The following is a 24,924-nucleotide window of genomic DNA, read 5'->3' as shown; positions in this document are numbered from 1 at the left end:
CTAAGTGATCATAGCTGGAAGATTGCCAGAAGAGAGCCGCGACAGCTTCATTAATCTGCATTCTCAAAAAGATAGTAAAAAACAGACCAAAAAAGAAATTTCTTTTCATTAAATACTGACACGTTATTTTTTGATTTAGAATCGCTATAACTTATGGCTGCTTCTGTTAGATGCTCTTAAACAACCTCCAATTAGAGTGACACAAATTTGAGATTATTTCCCTGAATAAAGGTAAAGAAAATTCATTTTGAGAGCGAGGAAGTCATTTTTGTCTCCACTAAGAGTGAAAAATCACGTCACGCACGCAATCGGTTGAAATTTCATGAAAGAATGAATAAAAAGCAGATTTGAAGTGATCGTCACGTCAAATGGCCGAAACAAAAATTTGACAACGAATTAAAAAAGAGAAGGCCAATAATAGCCCTAGCTATCACTTTGCGGCTATTAAAACCACAGCAAAGTAAAAAAAAACTCGCAGAACTCAAAAAATCGATAAGTTATTGAAAACAGTTAGTGTCAAAGTCAACAAAATCAGAAGCCTCAAACTGAAAAATTTAAATCGATCACTTTAATCTCTATTAGGAACTCATGGGACCTGTCCCTACTTCGATTAGGTAATAAGACAACAAAAAATTCAACAAATATACGAGAATTTTAAAAAATACTCAAAGAAATTTGGAGAACAAATAGTGTCAAGTCACAAAAACCACTAGCTATGGACTCACCATTAATTAGGTTCTTTAATGTCTGCTTTGCAGCCAATGAGATCTGCCGTGAATAATACTAAGTAATAGAACATGAGTAATGTTTAAGAAAGGGGCAAAATTGAGATATTCTCTAATGTTTTTTTACTACAAATAGTGTCAAAGTCATAAAAGCTATAGCTGCCCATTGACGAACTGAAGCAATTGCAAATAGGCGTAATTAGAACACATATGTAAAACTTTAATAGCACTCAAGAAAAGAAACACTGAAAACGAACACTGAAAAGAAACACTGAAGTTAAATTGACGCACGTGGAAAAAAATTACCAAAGAAATTTTTTTAAAACAATTTTTCAATCCACTTTCAACATAGTTTGACAAAAATCACGCCTCAGTGAAGAAGCCGAAAAGTGTGTGAAGAGATCTTAAAAAAGACAGCACACCAATATAATCCAAATAACTTGGATTGTAAAAAGAGCAACAATACAATCCAAATTCTTTGGATTGTAAAAAACCAAGAGCGCCACAATATAGCTCCGCTCACCTTACAGCTTCGCAGCTATAATCAAAATTCTCACTTTGATGTGTTTTGATTGCCTCCAGAACAGACTCTAGATCTTTGGTTGATGGCTCCACTCTGATGCTGCCCTTGATATGACTGACATCAAACTCCTCGGGTGGCCGAACGTCCTGAAAAAACAGATTTGCAAATATTTGATATATTGTTAAAAAACAAAAAGGCCAAACCATTGACGAAAAATGTACCAGCCCTTAACGTTAGAAGAAACTAAGAGTTCCAGGCATAGTCCATGTGAAATTTGAAGAAATTAGCGCTGCTGGAGAAAAAGAACCAGATGACCGAAAAAAAACAGCAAAATAAAAACAACTGATTGCAATAAATTGCAATCAACTGATTGTGCATAAATATATGGTCTGAAATTTAGTTCCATGAGGCTGCGGACGTAAAAGGGGCATCAATTGGAAATAGCGAAACGACGAAAGTATATACGCTGATAATCGATCTCAATGATTTCAATTGAGTAATAAATGTCGTAATTTCTAATTGAAATATTTTGTACTCTAATTCCACCAAATGGCTAGCAGATCTGCTGAGTTTAATTGCTAAAAACTGGGAAAGAGAAATCAAACCCCCAATTATTCCAGCAGTCATGTGAGAAAAAGTCACTCGTCCAAAGCCGATTCCGTTTGACAAATAAGCATGTGATTCGCAGGACAGAAATCAACGGAATTAAAATTAGACCAGAATAACAGAAATGGAAGACCACCGAAAAACATTAAAAACCAAAGACAGCCGAAAAATAATCAAAAACCGCAAATAAATAATCTCATGAGTCCTATAGTTAGGAGCGTGTCCCATTTTCTGTTCCGATCCACTTTAGTGGGGGGGGGGGGACTGTATAGTAGTAGTAGTAGTAAAAGACTTAAATTCCAACAAGAGGAATACATAGTAAAAGAAAGACATGACAGTACAAATTAACAAAGCACAGTATCAAATTAAGATCTGCAGTCCACACAGCGACATTTAAGAAAATATGTACATGGCCGATAGTAATTAAAAGAAAGTGTTTTGGCTATGAGAAAATTATCTAAATTCTTACAAAAAATAATGAAAGATGACCTAAAGTCAATGACGTTGATAGAAATTAGGTAATTGGCGGAGTGGATAGTTCGACTAAGAAAACAGTTGTCAGTTTTGAATTTTTTGTTCAACGGTTGTTCAAAAAAGGTTTTGACTGATCCTCGGGAGCTGAGTGTCGTACTATTGACATGTAGCTTTAAGTCAGTCTCCATTGTTCCATGCCAAGTTTTCCATAGTAGAATAAGGTCAGCTCGCGCAATTTGATAGCAAATTGGAAACAAATTTAGTTTTGAAAGTGTCTCGTTGTAATCCTCAGACCTAATAACCCAGCGCAACACTTTGCGCTGAAACTTTTCTAACACTTTCAAAATACCAGTTGTAACACACCAAGCTTGTGAGCAGTAAAGTAGCACAGATAAAATCATCGTTTGGTACAACGTTTTCTTGCGGAGAATAGAAACTTGAAACGGTATGCTTCTTTTCAAAAAATTAAAAATTTTATTACATTTCGCAAGTTTCGTCTTAACATGTGTTGTCCAACAGAGATCTTCAGTAACTAGCATTCCCAAATCCATAATCTCTCTAGTGAAAAGAATTTCCACTTCTCCTAGAAATAAGGGAGACTGGCTGCATTTAAAGTTCGTCGCTATACACTTTTCTGGATGAAATTCAAGTTGATTTTTGCGTGACCATTCATAAGTACCATTGATGTCACATTGCAGACCTTCGAAACAATAAACGCATAGCAGCTTTAGGTCGTCGGCATATAAGTAAACATGGGAGTTTTGCACATGGTCAACAAGATCGTTCATGTACAAGATAAACAAAAGTGGTCCAAGGACACTTCCTTGTGAGACACCAGATGTTACAACGGAGGGCCTAGAAAAACAAGATCCTATACGGACAATTTGGTGTCGATCTTCGAGATAATCCGAAAAAAGATGAACCCAAATGCTGCCAGTTTTGTTAGTAATTTATGATGCGGAACGGAATCAAAAGCCTTTTTGATATCAAAATAGACGCTAGCACAAGGAAAATTTTTGTCAAGATAGTTGTAAAGAACATCAAAATATGAAGTAAGTTGAGTAGTTGTGCTGCGTCTCTTCATAAAACCGTGCTGAGCGTTTGTGACTAGCGGCCTAACTAGTGGATACAAAAAATTGAACAACATTTTTTCAAAAACAATAGAAAGCTTTGGAAGCAAGCTGATCGGACGATAGTTTTTAACGTCACTTGTTGAACCATTTTTGTGTAGTGGTGTGATATATATGAGGTTTTCCATTCCTTAGGCCAATGCGAGGACTTTTGAATAACTTGAAATAATGCCATAACTGCTGGGGCTAAAACTTGACAGCCATCACGAAGCAAGAAAGATGGTACTTGATCTGAGCCCATGGAAGAACTGTCATCACATTTGCTCAATATTTTTTTCAATTTCCAGAACTCCAAACGTAACATCTTGTAATTTAATACTCGAACCTAAAGCTGTTGGAACATTTTCCTGAATTTTACAACTATATACAGAGCTGAAAAAATCATTGAATGCATTTGCCTTTTTATCGTCAGTTGAAAAACTGACACCGTCGTAATTCATCACAGGCGGAAAAGCGCTAGTCTCTTTGAGAGTCCTGAGTAGCTTGAAACAGTCATTCCTGCTCGTCAAATTACATTTCTCAATAAGAAGACTCGTGTCAAGTTCAATTGACTCTGAAAGCTCTTTCTGACTTTCCCTCATTTTCAATGAGTCCGATAGTGTCCAATCTTTTTCCAGCCTTCTCTTGATCGTCGCGCTTTTATTTAACAAATGCATGGTTTGCGAAGAGTAGAAAAACGGAGCTGATACACGCTTTCGGCGTTTCTTAGCTATCGAAACCGAGAACGCTTTTTTCAGCTCATAGTACCATAATGAAAAGAAATCAGAGGCTTTAATTTGGAAAGTTAGAAGATCGTACAGCGAAAAAAGCTCTTGATTAAACGCTTGAATACTGAAAGATGATTTCGAGTAAGTAGAGATGCGTATACTTCTGTAATAATTGATGAGTGGAACTTGGAAAATTATTGGAAAGTGATCTGAGAAAGGCCCTTCTGGGAGATGGAATGGAATTGACTCTAGAGAAGTGAAAATGAGATCTAGGCAGTTCCCACGAATGTGCGTAGCCTCATTAATTATTTGATTTAGACCTAAGTCCGTGAAAAAATCCAATAAAACATTATCTGAAGAACTAGACGGTATAATCAAGTGGTTTTTTTCAGTCAATTTTGACCGATCGATATATTCATCGTAGAGGCTTGTGTGGTATCACCAGAGAGCCCGTCCAGCGTAGATTATGAAAAAATTCTTTTTTTTTCAAAATTCTTGTTTTTTTTCCACGGAGTTATCGAGGTTTAAAGTTTTACGGACATTTAACTGATTTTCGTTGTTTTTAATTGTATACGATAGTGCAGTTGGTTTCACCTCTAAATATAAAAGAGTACTGTTGAAGTGTTTGATCTTATTTTTGGCTACAATTCTTGCTAAATTTAACATTTTTTTAAAATCACAAATGGCACGAAATAAACTTCCTTAATCCACTGTTTATATTTGCCAGAGTAACACGCCTAAAACTGGTGACACAATCTTTTTTAATACAAAGAGCGAAAGTTTTACATTCGCTTCCCTTGAAAAGGCTCTTAAAATTTTGCCGGTAATTTTGCTAATTTAACTCGATAATTATGCAAAATGCTTTATATTTTTATTACAATGACTTTTTCTGTCAAAATACCCATATCTATTCATTTCCGAACAATAATATGTCATTAAAATTATGTCACAACAATTATATTACGAGCAAAAGTAAGGCTAATTTTGGTCTAAACGTTGTTTTCTTCCCACTCCAAATAAAATTCGGATTTTTATAAGTCGCTGTCTTTTTAAAAAACATTTTTGCATTTTGATTTTTTATGTTAAATACAGAACAGAGAAATTCAAATCAAAGCTGACTAATGAGAGGTTCAATTGGCTGCCAAAGGAGTTTCAAGGAAACTTACCTAGTTTTTTTTAAGTCTAGAGATTACGGTCGTTTCGAATTCAAAAATAATTGTGCTCAAAATCAACAATGGATTATTGAGCTTTGCCAACTTTTTCTCTTTAGCTCAACCTGTAGCTTAAGGTCAGCAAAGACAGGTTATGTCGTCTTTCTAATGGATTAAAATTTAATATTTATTGCGTTTTACGTTTTGAGTAATGGTTTTTCGACTTTGAACATATGAGTTTTCACAAAAGTTTTCAATGTTTGGAAATTCTCGTATCTGAGGTTCTTTTTCTAGTCTGGCCAACTTATTGACAGGTCAGTTATCAAAATATTGGCGTTTAAAAGGAAGGAATATTTGAACATATCGTTTTTCTACGAAAAGAGATTATGCTTTAAACGGGTTCGACTCCCTCTTCTAGCAGAATTTAAAGATTTTATATCGTTGACTGTGTTTGTTGTTTTTGTAGTCGTATAAAAAATGCTGGATAACAAAAAGTTTTAATGGCTTCCTAAGTAGTATCAAATTCTGACTAGAACCTCAACGGGGGAGGGGACGGCCAATTACTGTAGCGTGGCCATCTACAACGGGGTGGGACAATTTGAAATTTTTTGAAATGCATTCTTCAAAAACGTCCCGCCTATTTTTGAGGTTCTAGTCAGATTTTTATGATTTTATGGTGCTATATAATTGATTCATTCGTCTTAATTGATCTTCGGCTGTTTGAATTAGTTCATATTGATTTGCAAACTTTGCTAATTTCCCGCCATATTGTGCAGAGCTAGACAAAAGCGCGTTACTATGGCCCACCCCGTTGTTGATGGTCACGCTGCAGTAATTGCCCCCCCCCCCGTTGAGGTTCTAGTCAGAATTTTGTACTGCTTTCCTATGGATGAACAAGAACCTATTTAGTGAGTTCAGACGATAGCTACAGCTTTTCATGACTTTGAAATCAGATCTTAAAAAACACGTATTTTGCTAAACACTTTTCTTTGTTATCTACTTGATCCCTAGTCTCAATAATTACAGGTCGCATATCACCTTACACATTATTGGCAATAAAGAAACGCACAATTTAACATATTTAATAATTTTAGTGCATTGCTTCTTGTTTTAACTGTTTCGACACCGCTTTTTCGGAAAAAATTTGATTTTTGTAATTGCCGTTTTTTTTGCAGATTTATGACATATATTCACATTTTCACAATTTTTCACTAATTTTTGCGCAATTTTTGTCATTTTTCCTAAAAATATTAATATATACAATACTGCAGTTGGTTTCACCTCTAAAGATAGAAGAATGGTTGAAGCGTTTGATCCAAGTTTTTAGCTAAAATTTTTGCAAAGTGCAAATAAAATAACTGCAGTTTACTTAATAATTAAACCTATCAAATAAGATGTAATTGTACTTAATAATTTTGCCTTTTTGCACGGTCTTGAAAAGAATGGCAACCGGCTGTGATCGTAAGAATAGAGATAGACTAATACCAGTCAAATGAGCAGAACACAACTCTTGCGTCTAAAGCACTTGTGGTTTTGATCGAACACTTGTTAATACGTGGCTTCGGGATGTTGATTTGTATGATTCAATTCTTACAGGTTGCCTTATATTGATTTACGTTGCTTTACGATCTAAATAAATTATGAATAAAATACGATCTGAAAAGAGTTTTTCTCACCTCCATTTTAGTGCCGCATCCCGATTTACTAAAATTGTACGGTTTCGCTAGCCTAATTGTTAAGATAAACCTGCGCTTTTGATATTTGGATATTCGAAAATGCGATATGCTGGCTGTGAATTAACTGATGACACATGATAGATTATATGACTTCACTATCACCCCCGTCTGTCAATACACCTTAAATAGTCATGTGCACTCGTGTCGACCTCTTCGAACTTGAGGAAAAGGAAGAAGTAGACGAAGTGCTTTAAGGCTTCATCCGAAGAGGACAGCCGGCAAATGATTCAACATCTGTCAACGAGGAAAAATTGAGAACTTTAAAATCGGGGTGAAAAAACAGTGTTGGAAACTAAAATTGTTCCAGATTAGGAACAATAGTCATTATCCGAAAAAAATTCAATGCAATTGGAGTCATATTTATTAAAAACAATTTACTGAACCGAACAAATAATTGTTCAATTGCACACCCTACTCAGCATTAAATCTGGTAACTTCAATTCACATTTCCATGCAACAACAAAGTTAGTGGTCAAGATTATGAGTTTTATGTGAAAACAGTAGTCCCGCAATACGTCGAACTGCAATGACGTCATTAAGTGACCAATTTCCGAAAAATCGAGTATTCATAATCAATTTTGTCGTGCATTGTCACGACCCATTTTTTAAGATTAGAGTTGTAAGCGTGCCTGGAAACGAGTTACACTAGTCTAATTTAGTTTAAAGTTGCTTCATATTGATATGTACACTCACTTTTCAAAAAGCGTGTTTTTTGGGCTAGCATGATAGCTTAGATCAGTTTTTGTTCACTCATTTCCATGACATAAGTCACTAGTTTCCACACTATGTGACAATTTCTAAATAATTAAGATAGTGTCAATTAAATCGATATGAAAGAAAGCCTAATTGGTGATTAATTTCAGAAATTTTCCAATCAATACTCATTGCGGATTGGTCTCTCAAGTAATTACAAATAAAATTGGGGCAATAAAGTAATAGGCTAATTAATGTTCAATGTTGTCAAAATGGGTTGCGTTTATCCATGTCGTGACACAGATGTAAGCCTTTTGCTTGATATAGTAACTGATTTTCATGTTTTGTGTAACTATATTCCATCGCTAAAATGGTATATGAATTTTGAAAACTGGGGACAGTTTTGTCACTCAATTCCAAACGCAAAATTTATTGAAATTTGCCTTTTCGGACATTGGCAACGTAATAGTATCTCGTTAGGGAGTTTAATCCAAGGCGTTAGCTTTCTGACGCTACCTCTAATTGCAAACAGTTTTGCAACATTTAGATATTGCACCCAATCAGTCTAGCTGCTATTAGAACAGTTTGTTCGACTTCTTTGAACTAAAAATTATATTTATTTGAATTTATATTTAAATTTTCAAATAATAGTCCAAAATTCTTAGGTTATATCCTCGAAATAATTTTTTAACAAAACGGCTCCTGTGACTTTGTGAGTAGCAAAAGTTCCACAATGGTCCAGCAATGGTCTCAGATTTGCTAAAAAAATTGACCACTGAAAAGAAATCATTACTTAGGATAGAGGCAATTTTGATGTTTTTTACAAAGAAATTGGCTACAAAAAGTAGCTTTCAAAAACTATTTCCAAAATTGGCTGCCTATTCCAACAACTTATTCGTCTCGCACTGAAGAAAATCTTTTCTCTGCTTTTTAATTCTGCTCAGTCAATTGCACAAGAAATTTCTTGCGTAGCATTTCATGTTTCAAACGAAAATGTAGATTACAAATTTTTCTTTTTGTAATAAGCTGCAGCCGATTAAGTTGAAGTACTCAAAATTGTTAAAACTATTATGCCACAAAAAGTCAGGGGAGTAAAAGTCTCCCGAAAAGTCAAAACGGTCAAGCAAAAACTATGCAGAAAAAAAGACAAATTTTCAATAATTGCTCCAAACTTCGTTCGAGAGCAATTGCTCAAAACAATAAAGGGCACTGAATTTTCGATAAATTTTTCTCTTTGACGTGAAAAAAATGAACAAAACCGAGAAATGGAAGGCAAAATTCTGTCAAACGACTGCTGGGTGAAGGGGTCAATCAAAACAGGATTTAGCAGGGCGGTTACCGAAGGAGTTTCACGAGATTTTTATTACAGCTAAATTTAAAACAAGATTTAAAACCAAAATCCATATCGGCGCAGTTACCATGTAATCTGCCGTCAATGAAAGTTAGCAAAAAATTTTTTTTAAAGTTTTTTGACCTTTTGGTAGATTATATTAACTATAGCGTAGTTTAAACAAATTTAATCTTGGTTTTGACCAACGTCCATAAAAAAACTAAATCCTTCAAGGTCCGATGATAACAATTGCTATACACAACTTAACTGCGCGACGCCAATTTTCCACTTTTCTGGATTAAACGCGTAGAAGTTAAACTGAATTCTTCCGTTTGGATAATTTGTAGCTCCCTGCTGATGGATGAGGACAAAAACTAGTAAAATTAAATGAATTTCCCACTCATTGGGTTACATTTAAACAAGGTTTCCCCTCTCATAAATTCATAAATTGAGTCTGATATCACTTGAGGTTAGTGAGTTCTTGAACCGGACTTTCTTGACCCTCTCATTGGGCATAGCGGCGTAATTGGATACGACAGTCCCCAGCATTTCTAGCTCAATCGCTAATCTCTTGCAATCAAAATTGTAGCTGAATCACGCATGGCACCCATTGATACCACTTGAGTGAGGTGATTGAAGGCTACTGATAGGCCTGAGGGCTGGAAACCTCTGTTATCAGATGAAAGAGCTATTAAATAAAATTAAGAAGTAAAGCGAGGAAAAAGTCACGTGAAAAATGGTCAGACGAAAAAAACCGATAGTAAAAATCGCGTTAAAACGAAAAGAGCAATTAATCATAAAATAAAAATTTGTAATCTCAAGGAAACTTTAAACTCAAGAATTCCACCTTGACGCACAAATACTAACTCACCAAAACAACGAGGTTTCCGTTTTTGTCCTCTCCTTCTAGCATACTGTACAACTCGTGTGTCTGCATTTGCTTAACACTTGGAAATGTTGTTCGGAGAGATTTGCAAGTCAGTGACATCTTCAGAGATTTATCTGCCTTTATGTTGGCATCGTTCGACGACATCACAGTAGAATTCGGGTTCGACTCTGCATCTGTCATTTTAACCTGAAAATGACGAGAAAATTCCAAATTTGAAGTCAGAAGTACAGTCAGAATGAATTTAAATGAATTAGCTGAGGTAATCCGCACGATTAAGAACAGGATCAAAGATTAACTTGCTTTATGAAAGCTCAATTAAGAAGAGAAAAGTGTTGCTTGATCATTAAACTATTTGGAATTCAAAGAGATAGACACTAATTCCATCGAGCTAGGCCTTTCAAATTCTTCAAAATGATTCTTAATACTGTTAACATTTAGGCTCTGAATATCACATATCACGCACATAGCCATCAATGCAGGAACAAATTTGCTTTTCAAAATTTCTTCAAAATAAGTGAAAGCTGGAAATGAGGGTTCAATGTCATTGGAGCAAAACACCATTCGTTTTTCGATGGCGAGAAACAAATGCAAATTTTTCCTCGAGGAATTTCGAAACAATTCTGAACAAATTTTAAGTAAACAACTGACGAAATGGTCTGAAATATCCGAGTCGTATGCAACATCACACGCTACGATAACATTCAGATTTTTCAGGATTTCAAACTCAATATTCTCTGGTTTCATCCAATCGATCACTGTGCACTCAACTTTGCAACAGGGACTGCGTAAATGATTATTGTTGTTCAAGTTTTCCTCTGATGTTGAGACTATTTGTTCATCCTTGTCTGAACAGATGACTTGATCACAGATAGAAGAGAGAATGATGGATACAATGCCTGTTCCCGCTCCCAGTTCTAACACTTTGGTGCCTGAAACGACACAATATAGCTGTCATGGGTGCATAATATTCGTTGAATTGGTGCACTTTTATACTCATGACAGTAGTTTTTTAGTATTTAACGAAAGAAACAGAAAAATTAGACCGTTTGCTCAAACTCAAATCTAGGTGCATGCAATTACGTTTCTTACATAGACTGGGCCGTTTTTCATGCTTAAAAAGAATTTCACTTCAAACAAAAAGCACTTAATCGCTTTGTACTCAATACCTTAATGGTTTACTTGGCTATTAAAAACATACCTTTGAACATTTGTTGATTTTGCAGAATATAATCACACATGAGTAGCGCCCCATTCCACACCTGGAGTCCAACATCGTTCAGAGTAGTCTCCATTTTGTGTCTTACGTAACACACTTCGTTCGCAACCGGTCCAGCAACACTGCTGCCAGTGCGCGTATTTCGCATCGCGGAATCTTCATCTGTATCGCCTATCTTCAAGCAAAGGATTTTGACATGAGGAGCAAACTCAAACCAAAAATCAAGTAAACCTAACATTTAAAAATTGAAGTTGTAAAGTGATCGCTGTCGCTGCACTTTGTAAGTTAAACAGCTGAAGAGTCTCAATATGAAAGTAATGTCATTTTAGAGAGCTAACTAAAACATATTCCAAAAAACTTAAAACTTACGATTTTACCAAATTTCAGCATCAGTTAATGACGAGGTAACATCAGTGAACAGAAAAATATTTTCAAAGCTTCGTTCGTTCGTTTAGCAAACGGTCGTTCCAAGATGCCTCTTTAGTCATTCATTATGTAATCATTGTATTTTAACAAATTCTTTAATTTGCGTAATAAAATGAACAAATAAAAACGTTTAAAAGGCGCAGAATCCTGTCACGATGTGATGAGAGAACCCACAGATTATGTTCCGCTGGCTAGAGTCACTATGTGTCAGCACAAATGACAAAGTATAATATGTTCAGAAGGATTATTACCTGAAATGAAATCGATTTTAATAAATTTATTTGAGAACGTAAATATTTAACTATCTGGTTATATTTGCTAAAAATTTACATGTTTTCTAAAAATGATTATCTTTATACTCATTACTCTGTTCATGGCATAGATTATTGTTCCGACCCCACATGTGGGGGGAGGAACTATATACTCAAATGAATTTTTTGTTCAGACAATTTTGGCCGGTCGATATATTCATAGTAGAGAAATGTGAGAAGTATCATTAAAAAGCTCGGCCAGCGTAGAATTAGGAATTAAAAAAGATTTTTTTGAATTTCATTTTTTCCGAGGAGTTATCGAGGTTTAATGTTTTGTGTGAACACAGGACATTTGGCATGGTTTTCACTTTTAGCTTAATTTTCGTTCAAATTAAGACATTTTCTATAAAAATATCAATTCAAGATTACATTTCACGCTATTAAATGAAACATTTTTTCATTCCTAATAGGCTCTCATGGGCAAGTTTAACATAAAAAATAAAACTCGAATTCTCTTTGAGAGCTGTTTTTTTTAGAAAAATTATTGCGTTTTTTTGTTTTCTAAAGTCACTTATAGACTAGTCCATTACCATATCAAGATTCCGTTAAGTACGAAACTCACTTAGAGTCAAATGAAGCCCAATGAACAAAAAATTCGTTTTCGAGGGATCGCACTTCTTTTCTTTTGGCTTCTACTCTGACTTTTCGTAATTTTAAATGAAATTTGGATTTTCTTTTAGAGATTTCACTAAATTTTTGAAGTCCGATAGCATAGACTCGTTGACTAAAAGTGCAATAGGCTCCCTAATGAGCATAAAGTGAACCTAGCTAGTGCTTTGAGTGGACAGCTAATGGCTGTTAAAACATTAAAAAACTTTCGAATTTTTTTTAACATTAACCGATCTTAAACCTATTTTTTTGAACTGTATATCATTTTCAGTAACGGCAGTACCTCCTTCCTTTCCACCGCAACTAATTTAATCTCGATAGCGATTTTGACTACTAACTATTGGTTTTATGACTTCGATGCCACGAGTCTTCATAATTCTTTTTTTTAATTTTCGGATGTTTATTTCTGATTATTTTGGTTCCTTTTGAAATCTTATAACATTATCATAAAACTGATAGTTCTCATTTGCTTAGAAAAAACGTTCAATGGATATTAGAGAAAGATTTCAAAGAAAAGCTCATGGTTTAAATGACTTCGACAGTTTCTTCTCGCATTTTTCTAATGAATTTTTGGTTTTTGCCTGTATTTGTGGTTGTTTTCATAGCTATAAGACCTATTGTGATGTCTTTTTGATTTCGACTTATGAATGACAAACATCATAGTCTTCCCATCGAGGCATCACTTAGCGTATTTATTGATTTCTTTTGAAAGCTATATAATTTAATGGCGTTGATATTACGTGTTTTTCGTAAAAATTTCGTTGCTTTGATATACTTGTTCATATTTGTTGATTTTTGAAGCCAGTTTTTTTAAAAGAAGAAGCAGCCTACTGATGTTTAAAATAATTGAAGATAGTGCGTTTTTTTCTGAAAAATTCACTTGTTAATGGCTTCGACACTTTTCTCTCTTTTTTATTTTGCTGTTTTTATTGTTTTTGTAGTCGTAAAACACTGAGAGGTCTCATAAGCTTGTAGCTGAGGATTGAATGAAGAATGTTACTCAATGCAGTTTAGAACGAATAGTCTTAAAGTTTATGATATTATTCGGTTTCAAATTATTTAATTTCAGTTTTGTTGTTCTTTCGTCAACTAGTAACTTATTCTCAACACTGAGAGGTCCCATTCAATCCCATGTAAATCAAAAAATAAACTCTCTATTGATATTGTTTCGTAAGTGATGTTTCGTTTGGTAGACGATATGCGTTTTCATAAAAGATTTGTGGGTGGTCAATATTTGTGTTTCTTTTTCTGTTTTTTTTTAGCATATTCGCGTAATAAGATCCCAATTATTTTCAAATAAGGACCGAGTGAGCTTATTTAATCCTTCAGTAAAATTTTAGCTGAAATAGTATAGATAAAAACTGAAATGAGAGAAAAAATATTCAGATAAACATTATGATTTTAATGGCTTCAATAATTTGTGTTTTCGCAATCTGTTTGTTTTTACTTTTTGAGTTTTTCTACAAGTTCGTTTCTATGACTTTGTCTAAAAAAATACAGGTCCTATCTGTTTTGTAACGACTTCTGGAACTTTATCACAAATTATTTCGTTAAAGGCTAAGGGTTTTTGAGACGTATGAAGTTTAACGTTTTTAAAAATTCTGATTATTGAATTTTGCCTCATTATTTCTTTTTGCCGACTTGTTACCTAGTCTCATTAAGGAAAAATTCCATCTGCTGTGTAGTTAAGAAAGAGTAAATTTGTGTAGCTAAGGTTTTATCTGATTGCATTTTGACGTTACCAGGTGCTTTTAAATTTATATATTGAGTTTTTGCCGTGAAATTTTTGTTTTTGCTGATTTTGTTGTGTTTTTTTTCTCGTAGCGTTTTTAATGGCAGATTGCGTGAGCGCTTTATTGGGTCATATCATTACGTAATTCAACTAGTAGTTTAGGCGTGTAAAGATTTTTTCAACTCAAACATATATTTTTGATTATCTCTTAATTTGGATGACAATTAAGTCAAAAATGCAGATTTGTTCATCCTTTTCTGAACAGATGACTTGATCACAGATAGAAGAGAGAATGATGGATACAATGCCTGTTCCCCCTCCCAGTTCTAACACTTTGGTGCCTGAAACGACACAATATAGCTGTCATGGGTGCATAATACTCGTTGAATTGGTGCACTTTTATACTCATGACAGTAGTTTTTTAGTATTTAACGAAAGAAACAGAAAAATTAGACCGTTTGCTCAAACTCAAATCTAGGTGCATGCAATTACGTTTCTTACATAAACTGGGCCGTTTTTCATGCTTAAAAAGAACTTCACTTCAAACAAAAAGCACTTAATCGCTTTGTACTCAATACCTTAATGGTTTACTTGGCTATTAAAAACATGCCTTTAAACATTTGTTGATTTTGCAGAATATAATCACATATGAGTAGCGCCCCATTCCACACCTGGAGTCCAACATCGTTCAGAGTAGTCTCCATTTTGTGTCTTACGTAACACACTTCGTTCGCAACCGGTCCAGCAACACTGCTGCCAGTGCGCGTATTTCGCCTCGCGGAATCTTCATCTGTATCGCCTATCTTCAAGCAAAGGATTTTGAAATGAGGAGCAAACTCAAACCAAAAATCAAGTAAACCTAATATTTAAAAATTGAAGTTGTAAAGTGATCGCTGTCGCTGCACTTTGTAAGTTAAACAGCTGAAGAGTCTCAATATGAAAGTAATGTCATTTTAGAGAGCTAACTAAAACATATTCCAAAAAACTTAAAACTTACGATTTTACCAAATTTCAGCATCAGTTAATGACGAGGTAACATCAGTGAACAGAAAAATATTTTCAAAGCTTCGTTCGTTCGTTTAGCAAACGGTCGTTCCAAGATGCCTCTTTAGTCATTCATTATGTAATCATTGTATTTTAACAAATTCTTTAATTTGCGTAATAAAATGAACAAATAAAAACGTTTAAAAGGCGCAGAATCCTGTCACGATGTGATGAGAGAACCCACAGATTATGTTCCGCTGGCTAGAGTCACTATGTGTCAGCACAAATGACAAAGTATAATATGTTCAGAAGGATTATTACCTGAAATGAAATCGATTTTAATAAATTTATTTGAGAACGTAAATATTTAGCTATCTGGTTATATTTGCTAAAAATTTACATGTTTTCTAAAAATGATTATCTTTATACTCAGTACTCTGTTCATGGCATAGATTATTGTTCCGACCCCACATGTGGGGGGAGGAACTATATACTCAAATGAATTTTTTTGTTCAGACAATTTTGGCCGGTCGATATATTCATAGTAGAGAAATGTGAGAAGTATCATTAAAAAGCTCGTCCAGCGTAGAGTTAGGAATTAAAAAAGATTTTTTTGAATTTCATTTTTTCCGAGGAGTTATCGAGGTTTAATGTTTTGTGTGAACACAGGACATTTGGCATGGTTTTCACTTTTAGCTTAATTTTCGTTCAAATTAAGACATTTTCTATAAAAATATCAATTCAAGATTACATTTCACGCTATTAAATGAAACAATTTTTCATTCCTAATAGGCTCTCATGGGCAAGTTTACCATAAAAAATAAAACTCGAATTCTCTTTGAGAGCTGTTTTTTTAGAAAAATTATTGCGTTTTTTTGTTTTCTAAAGTCACTTATAGACTAGTTCATTACCATATCAAGATTCCGTTAAGTACGAAACTCACTTAGAGTCAAATGAAGCCCAATGAACAAAAAATTCGTTTTCGAGGGATCGCACTTCTTTTCTTTTGGCTTCTACTCTGACTTTTCGTAATTTTAAATGAAATTTGGATTTTCTTTTAGAGATTTCACTAAATTTTTGAAGTCCGATAGCATAGACTCGTTGGCTAAAAGTGCAATAGGCTCCCTAATGAGCATAAAGTGAACCTAGCTAGTGCTTTGAGTGGACAGCTAATGGCTGTTAAAACATTAAAAAACTTTCGAATTTTTTTTAACATTAACCGATCTTAAACCTATTTTTTTGAACTGTATATCATTTTCAGTAACGGCAGTACCTCCTTCCTTTCCACCGCAACTAATTTAATCTCGATAGCGATTTTGACTACTAACTATTGGTTTTATGACTTCGATGCCACGAGTCTTCATAATTTTTTTAAAAATTTTTGGATGTTTATTTCTGATTATTTTGGTTCCTTTTGAAATCTTATAACATTATCATAAAACTGATAGTTCTCATTTGCTTAGAAAAAACGTTCAATGGATATTAGAGAAAGATTTCAAAGAAAAGCTCATGGTTTAAATGACTTCGACAGTTTCTTCTCGCATTTTTCTATTGAATTTTTGGTTTTTGCCTGTATTTGTGGTTGTTTTCATAGCTATAAGACCTATTGTGATGTCTTTTTGATTTCGACTTATGAATGACAAACATCATAGTCTTCCCATCGAGGCATCACTTAGCGTATTTATTGATTTCCTTTGAAAGCTATATAATTTAATGGCGTTGATATTACGTGTTTTTCGTAAAAATTTCGTTGCTTTGATATACTTGTTCATATTTGTTGATTTTTGAAGCCAGTTTTTTAAAAGAAGAAGCAGCCCACTGATGTTTAAAATAATTGAAGATAGTACGTTTTCTGAAAAATTCACTTTTTAATGGCTTCGACACCTTTCTCTCTTTTTTATTTTGCTGTTTTTGACTGTTTTTATTGTTTTTGTAGTCGTAAAACACTGAGAGGTCTCATAAGCTTGTAGCTGAGGATTGAATGAAGAATGTTACTCAATGCAGTCAGTTTAGAACGAATAGTCTTAAAGTTTATGATATTATTCGGTTTCAAATTATTTAATTTCAGTTTTGTTGTTCTTTCGTCAACTAGTAACTTATTCTCAACACTGAGAGGTCCCATTCAATCCCATGTAAATCAAAAAATAAACTCTCTATTGATATTGTTTCGTAAGTGATGTTTCGTTTGGTAGACGATATGCGTTTTCATAAAAGATTTGTGGGTGGTCAATATTTGTGTTTCTTTTTCTGTTTTTTAGCATATTCGCGTAATAACAGATCCCAATTATTTTCAAATAAGGACCGAGTGAGCTTATTTAATCCTTCAGTAAAATTTTAGCTGAAATAGTATAGATAAAAGCTGAAATAAGAGAAACAATATTCAGATAAACATTATGATTTTAATGGCTTCAATAATTTGTGTTTTCGCAATTTGTTTGTTTTTACTTTTTGAGTTTTTCTACAAGTTCGTTTCTATGACTTTGTGTAAAAAAATACAGGTCCTATCTGTTTTGTAACGACTTCTGGAACTTTATCACAAATTATTTCGTTAAAAGCTAAGGGTTTTTGAGACGTATGAAGTTTAACGTTTTTAAAAATGTTGATTATTGAATTTTGCCTCATTATTTCTTTTTGCCGACTTGTTACCTAGTCTCATTAAGGAAAAATTCCATCTGCTGTGTAGTTAAGAAAGAGTAAATTTGTGTAGCTAAGGTTTTATCTTATTGCATTTTGACGTTACCAGGTGCTTTTAAATTTATATATTGAGTTTTTGCCGTGAAATTTTTGTTTTTGCTGATTTTGTTGTGTTTTTTTTTCTCGTAGCGTTTTTAATGGCAGATTGCGTGAGCGCTTTATTGGGTCATATCATTACGTAATTCAACTAGTAGTTTAGGCGTGTAAAGATTTTTTCAACTCAAACATATATTTTTGATTATCTCTTAATTTGGATGACAATTAAGTCAAAAATGCAGATGAGCTCGGGTCGGAACATCATGTGCAAACGCATATTAACGAGCCTCCTTGCTATGGCTATTCTCATTTATTGTAAAATTGCTGTTTAAAAATAAGGAGAGAAGATCAAAAATAAAATTCCATTCTGAATGGTTCGAATTTGATATCAATCTGTCACAACCGAACCAAATATTGTCTTCCAATCTAATATAGGGTCTTAAAAATTTTACCATCGGGAAAAAAAACATACTTATCACATTTGCGTGCACACGTGCTCCATCTTTCAGTCAACGACTCGAATTCTGGCATTGGACTAATTGGACGCGGTCATTGCAAATAACATAAAACTTACCCAGCAGACTGCCGGAATATAGCCGCAGTTGATTCCCGTGACCCATAATGGGATTGAATTGAACATTCATTTTAAAAAGCGAACTCTTTTAAATTTCATTTCTAAGTTAGACATACCTCTGTTCCTTAATGAGATGAAACAGGGGCTGGTAATAATACCAATAAGCATTAGAGATGGAACATTAGACTTGTGAGAACAAAGTTTAAATAGCGAGCGTCAACAATTGGGCTTTATGCGTTTATCCCGTTTCCAATTTTGATTTCGTTTTTCTATGACTCCGTTTATTTATATTGCTTTGCTGAGCGACTGCTGATCAAAAGCACTTCGAGCAAAATGAGTGAATAATGAAAATAGCTGAGAGAAATCAAAAATACTTCATAAAAAAATGTCGATAAAGCGGCAATGAGAAACATTCGACAAATAGCCGGAAAATTCCTGAAATACAACCCAAAGAGCTGAATTAACTAAGGACAACTTTGACAACAAACCAAGACATTCCACAAAGCCCATGACCCTAAATTCGCAAAAACACGCAAAAAACTATTGAAAAATTCGCATTCCAATATCTAGTGTTATTAACATCAAATTATGAAAACTTTGCAAATGCCTAATTAATGAAAATAATTAATGCCAAAACTTTAATCACAGTAAACCATATAACCTTAGAAGTCTTGAAACACCTTTTTACAGTTGTTATGACAGAAAAAGATAACATAACTACACAAGAAGGTAAGATTCACCTGAACATTCGAGCACAAACGGTATGGTATCTCCGTCAATGAAAACGTTAGCTAAAAGATGGAGCTAATAGGTTGAAAAAAGTACGCCATAGTTGAAAGCTAAGCAGAACTTAAATTTTTTGGGCAACGCGATAAAGCCATAAAAATCGAATTTTATTTTTTACAGTGTCAAAATCACGCCAAAAATTTTTGAAAACAAAAATTTTAAAAATCACAAAATCGATAGCTACGGTATGAAACAACTATTTCGATTAATTTAATAGTTATTATCAACCAGTAGACCTGTCATTAATGAGACTAAAAGATAGTCAACAAAGTGCCCGATAAAATCTTGCAAAATCCGAAAAAATCAAATAGAAAGCATCATTTCTGAACAGAAACAGTTAAATTCACTAACATAGCCCCAAATGGCACCCTTTCAGACAAGTCCCTAATAATATTAAATTACAAGAGAACAATAGGTAAAAACGATCATCCTCACTGACCTGATGCACCTCCAACATGATTACACAACATTTTGAAACAATAGCAGGAAAATTTATATGAGAAAAGTAACTGAAAAACTGAAAAAGCATCTGATAAAATTTACTTCAAGTTCCGACTCCAAAAACACTGTTGAAAAGACTTTTTATTACCGAAATACAAGCAGTTCGCAACTATTTCCCTATTGACAGACACTGTAACGCTGTCAAAGAATAACGCGGGCAAAGGGAAAGTTGACGGCAAAGAAAAAAGAAAATAACATACTCTAGAACTCAAACAAAACTCTCTAAAAGGAAAAACTGCAACCTCCAAACAATTGTTCGGAAAAAATTCTAATTACAACGTTTGCTGGAGTGTCATCTACCTAGTGCATTAAACTTGTTCGGAGAAACAATTAAAAATAAACAGTTTACAAAAGCAAAGAGCAAAATAGAAACTTGTATAACTTGTTTCAGTGAAAAGTGATCAGTCGTTTTGGATGTCACTTCATTGTAGCAACAACAAAAGAATTGCTTTTGATGAGAATTGAATACGAAAAATGCGAGCGACAACCATAAAATTGGAACAGGTAGGCAAGCAGAAAAATGGGCAAAAAATAGGTCAAAATTAATGAATTTTCTTCAAAAACAACGCAAGGACGGTCTCAATCAAATTGAGAGACAACCAAAACTGCTAAAGCTAAAGGAACTAACCAAAAAAGCTCCCAAAACTTTAAGAATACAAAAATTCTGAAGCGTAAAACAAGGCAAAATGGTTTTGAAAAATAAATTAAAATTGACACCAAAAGATTAACCTCGCTTCATATGTTCAAAAAGCTTCCAAAACCACAATTTTCATTTGAGATAATTGAGGGAACCATCTTTGAATAAATAGTTATACTTAAAACTAAAAAACTGCTTTCAAAATGCAGCAAGTGATCAAACAATTCCGCACGCTCGCCTAGTGGAAATTTTTCACCCCTACATTTATCGCTCTCTCAAATAAAGGACATGAACAGATAGCCACTCTCACATCTCTTGGCTTTTTCAGCAATTTTACCTAAACACTTCGTTTTCATGCATTTCACTTTCGGTTTCAAATACACTCCAGAAAAATTACCGATCAACAAACATTCCACGCCAATACTCTCCTTCTAGTCGTAAAAAAGACAGAACACCAACACAATCCAAGTAATTTGGATCATAATTAACAGCACAATAATAGCCGGCTGAGAAGATGAGGCAATCTATTAACTGGTTTTTAAGAACCGTCACTATGAACATCACGGAATACGTTTGCTCCATTTAATCTCGAAAGACAACCAGCAAGTCCAATTCTATATTTTAGCTGCAGAGATGTGTCAGTAAGGGATTAAAAAGACGGTATTAGAGCTTATTATAGAGAACAAAGAACAAATTAGTGAATCACTGGCAACTTTGATGCTTATCTCGAACCAGGAGGCAGTCCAACCTGTTAACTCAGAACACCAAGTGACATAGCAGAGACTGTAGCAGAGCAACATACAACACAAAACTCTATGTTTTTATTGCTATTGATCCAATACTACTGTGTTACTGCCACATTGCATTTCGACATAGTGAATCAACCAATCAGACACTGCCAAGTGGTAGGAAGTATAAAGCATCACTATAAAAAGAGTAAATCTATATTACAAGCTTCTTTCCAATCTCTGGGAGGATACAATAAACTTGCTCGCAATTCAAGCCCAGCAGCAGAGCAAAACCAGCAAATACTAACAAGCTCAGCTCAGAGCGGGGCTAAATAGAGCAATTTTGTTTTGAGCAATGAGAGCTAACATTCTGCTTGTTTGCTTACTTCAAGAACACATACAAGTATACACTAAATTAGATAGTGATGACCGTCAATAAGAACTCGTATTCAATACAACATCTCATCGAAATCTTCCCTTCATTGACTACAATTTTCGTATCATTTTTCCCACCCCAGGGGGCTGAAACATTGCAATATTTTCGTTTTTATCAATAGTTATTATTTTGATTTCACAGACTGCGATGTTCAATTTATCAGTTTTGCGGAGGCAAAATACAGCGATTGTGCTTGAGCAGTGAGAGCTGATAATTTCCTTGTTTGCGTACTGCAGTATCACATACACTTATGCGCTATATCAGATAGTGATGAATGCAACTAAATACTAGTTTTCAAGGCAACATCTCATCTAAATCAATTTTCACTCCAAAATCTGGTGAGCCGAGAAACAAAAAAAATCGCACTAATATTGTGAGGCTTCCTCCCCTTCACCGACTATTACTATCCCCAGATGGCTGATATTTTGTATAATTTTGATTGTTATCAATAGTTATTATTCTGAGTTCAGACTGCGATGTTCAATTTATCAGTCAGATAAATTCGTTTATTACTGAAAACGTCGAAAAGATCATTGACTTTTTTGTTTGCCCAAATGGTTTTTTGTAGAGGCAGGTTTGCTCGCACATAGCTATCGGAGGACGATTGTATTATTGCCAAAGCAATGGTTCACTAGGAGACAATAAGTGGATGCCACAACACGATACACGAAGAGATGGAGATGTGTATCAACCCGAGATATCATATTCACAAACCAAAAAAACTGTGTATCAACCAGAGATATCATATTCACAACAAAACTTCAAATTTTCTTCAAACTGGTGAGAGTTAGAAGTGTTACAAGCAAGACAAAAATCATGTATTTTTAATTGCTATGTGATGCACTGCTGGGTTATTGCTATATTGTATGTCGACATAGGAATCAACCAACCAGACTATGGCAACTGGCAAGAAGTATACGCGATCACTATAATAAGTAATTTGTAGCAGAAGCACTTTTTCCGTCTCTGCGAGGATACAATCCACTGGCTGGCAATTCAAGCCCAGGCGCAGAGTAATAGCTGAAAATAACAAGCTCAGCCGAATGCGGTGGTTGAACACATAGCGACTTTGCATGAGCTTTAAGAGCCCTCGCTTTCAGAGCTCTTACAGCTCTAGCTCAAACAAGCTTTAATATTTTGCTTGTTTGCGTACTGCCGAAACGCATAGAAATATGCACTCTATTAGATATTAATGAGTGTAACTAAATATTCGTATTCAATAACATTTCATCTAAACCAATTTTTAGTCTAAAAAGTCGCGTAACCTTACTTAAAACACAAAACTCGAGTTAGAAAAAGCAAACAGAATCGAATAACTTGGGGGAAAATTACACTCAAACGCCTGGCGAGCGGTTGGCTTCGTCATGAGCTAGCTACGGTTTAGGAATGCTATCTTCAGCTTAAATGAAAGGGAGTGGGGTGAATGCGGTGCAAGTGGAGGGAAAGGGGCGGGGGTGAAATGTATTACGGGTGGAACGATGTGCACGGGGTTGGGATGGGTGTAGTGAAGTGACTAAAAATTGCATTAAAAAACGACAGATTAATATCATTGAAAAACTTCGTTTGAGAGCAATAAAAAATTCAAGGAAGTATTCAAACTTCAGGCTATGCATATGGGAAATTCTTGCAATTTAACTTCTTCAACTGCAGATTTTTGCTAAGATAACGCAAAAAGTGTACAACAAAAATGAGCGAGAGAGCAAAAAAACCTAGAGTATCGCGATATAGCTGTGCTTAGCTTACAGCTTCGCAGCTATAAAGACAAAGAAGACTAATAAAATTGCTGCAAATTTTGTCTTAGAGCAAATCTGTTTACGCTCAAAATAATTTCGCTTTATCCATCTGAAAATAGATGGAAGGCTAGTAGTATGGTATTCCGCCATATGACTGTAGGGGGGGGGGTCCGACCCCCCCCCCCCCTACAAGACTTTTTACCTTTGAAAAACTGAAATTTGCGTCAAAGTTTTTTGTTCTAGTGAAAAGGCGGATTACCATACTTGTATTGATTAAGGAAAGTTTTATGTGGGTATTCATATAAGGGTAGTTTTGGAATAATTCTTTCACCGCGCGCATGAAGGGTATTCATTTTGTAACTTGAACTTTTATTCCATTTTGGAGAGTTGGAATTGTTTAATCTTGTCAAGTTTTGTTCGCTGTATATAGAATTAGGTGTTAGCTAAGTTTTAGACTTTCACTAAATGTTTTTGGTGAAAACATAAAAAATCCAATATAAGACACCAGAGGCCTAAAATTTTCAAAAATTTTTTGATATTTTTTTAGAAAATTTTTCAAAGTCCTAAAATGGTCTGAAATGGATTTTGCGCTATGAAAGAGCACTCAAAAATGATTTTTTATTGACTTCACTTTATTCACCTCCACACTATGGGGGTCGAAACATAGAAAAATTTCAATTTTTGAGAAAAATTCTAAACTTTTTTGAAGTCCTAAACTGGTCTGAAATGGATTTTGCGCTATGAAAGAGCATTAAAAACTGATTTTTTGTTGACTTGAAAATTTTCTCAGATAAGGTCTCTACTATAAAAGATAGACAAATTTTTGTTGACTTGATTATTTTCGTACATAAAAGCAACTTTTGTTCATTTATTTATTTCTCTGTTTGAGAATCAGCATGACAACCATAGCGACCATAGATTTGAAAAACATTCATGAAATTAAAAAACAAATAAAAGTTGACTACCCAGAATATAGTGAACGGTTTGTATACTTTTTGGCAGCATGTCATTATCTGGACCCAGACATTAACTTGGAAATAGTTCTCAAGTTGAGACCATATGGTGGACTTATTGGTATAGACAACTCCTCGTTAGACACTTACTTGAAGTCTTATAAATTCCTTCGATTACATGCAATCAACCAGAGATATCATATTCACAACAAAACTTCAAATTTTCTTCAAACTGGTGAGAGTTAGAAGTGTTACAAGCAAGACAAAAATCATGTATTTTTAATTGCTATGTGATGCACTGCTGGGTTATTGCTATATTGTATGTCGACATAGGAAACAACCAACCAGACTATGGCAACTGGCAAGAAGTATACGCGATCACTATAATAAAAAATTTGTAGCAGAAGCACTTTTTCCGTCTCTGCGAGGATACAATCCACTGGCTGGCAATTCAAGCCCAGGCGCAGAGTAATAGCTGAAAATAACAAGCTCAGCCGAATGCGGTGGTTGAACACATAGCGACTTTGCATGAGCTTTAAGAGCCCTCGCTTTCAGAGCTCTTACAGCTCTAGCTCAAACAAGCTTTAATATTTTGCTTGTTTGC

General features: G+C 34.5%; 2 protein-coding genes across 4 annotated transcripts in view; both read right to left on the bottom strand.

Annotated features, from left to right (window-relative positions):
- The window catches only part of LOC142344059 (uncharacterized), a 390,373-nt gene that overhangs the window by 6,000 nt on the left and 359,449 nt on the right, over positions 1–24,924 (bottom strand). For both annotated transcript variants that reach the window (XM_075395534.1, XM_075395535.1), the window contains exons 2-3: positions 9,947–10,152; positions 1,283–1,394 (exon numbers count right to left, since the gene is read on the bottom strand). In XM_075395534.1, coding sequence (XP_075251649.1) covers positions 1,283–1,394; positions 9,947–10,144 — 310 coding nt within the window. In that variant the 5' untranslated portion in view covers positions 10,145–10,152. The remainder of the gene's footprint in view (positions 1–1,282; positions 1,395–9,946; positions 10,153–24,924) is intronic.
- Positions 10,301–24,924, bottom strand: part of LOC142344058 (methyltransferase-like protein 22) — a 34,893-nt gene continuing 20,269 nt past the window's right edge. Inside the window, exons 2-3 of one of the 2 annotated variants that reach the window (XM_075395533.1) lie at positions 11,163–11,355; positions 10,301–10,893 (exon numbers count right to left, since the gene is read on the bottom strand). In XM_075395533.1, coding sequence (XP_075251648.1) covers positions 10,313–10,893; positions 11,163–11,355 — 774 coding nt within the window. In that variant the 3' untranslated portion in view covers positions 10,301–10,312. The remainder of the gene's footprint in view (positions 10,894–11,162; positions 11,356–24,924) is intronic. The other variant, XM_075395532.1, reaches the window with a different exon arrangement.

Source organism: Convolutriloba macropyga, chromosome 8 (assembly GCF_964194025.1).
Source record: "Convolutriloba macropyga chromosome 8, txConMacr16.3, whole genome shotgun sequence".
Lineage (NCBI taxonomy): Eukaryota > Metazoa > Xenacoelomorpha > Acoela > Convolutidae > Convolutriloba > Convolutriloba macropyga.
The sequence above is the reverse complement of the archived record's forward strand: the minus strand, read 5'-3'. Positions and strand labels throughout refer to the sequence as shown.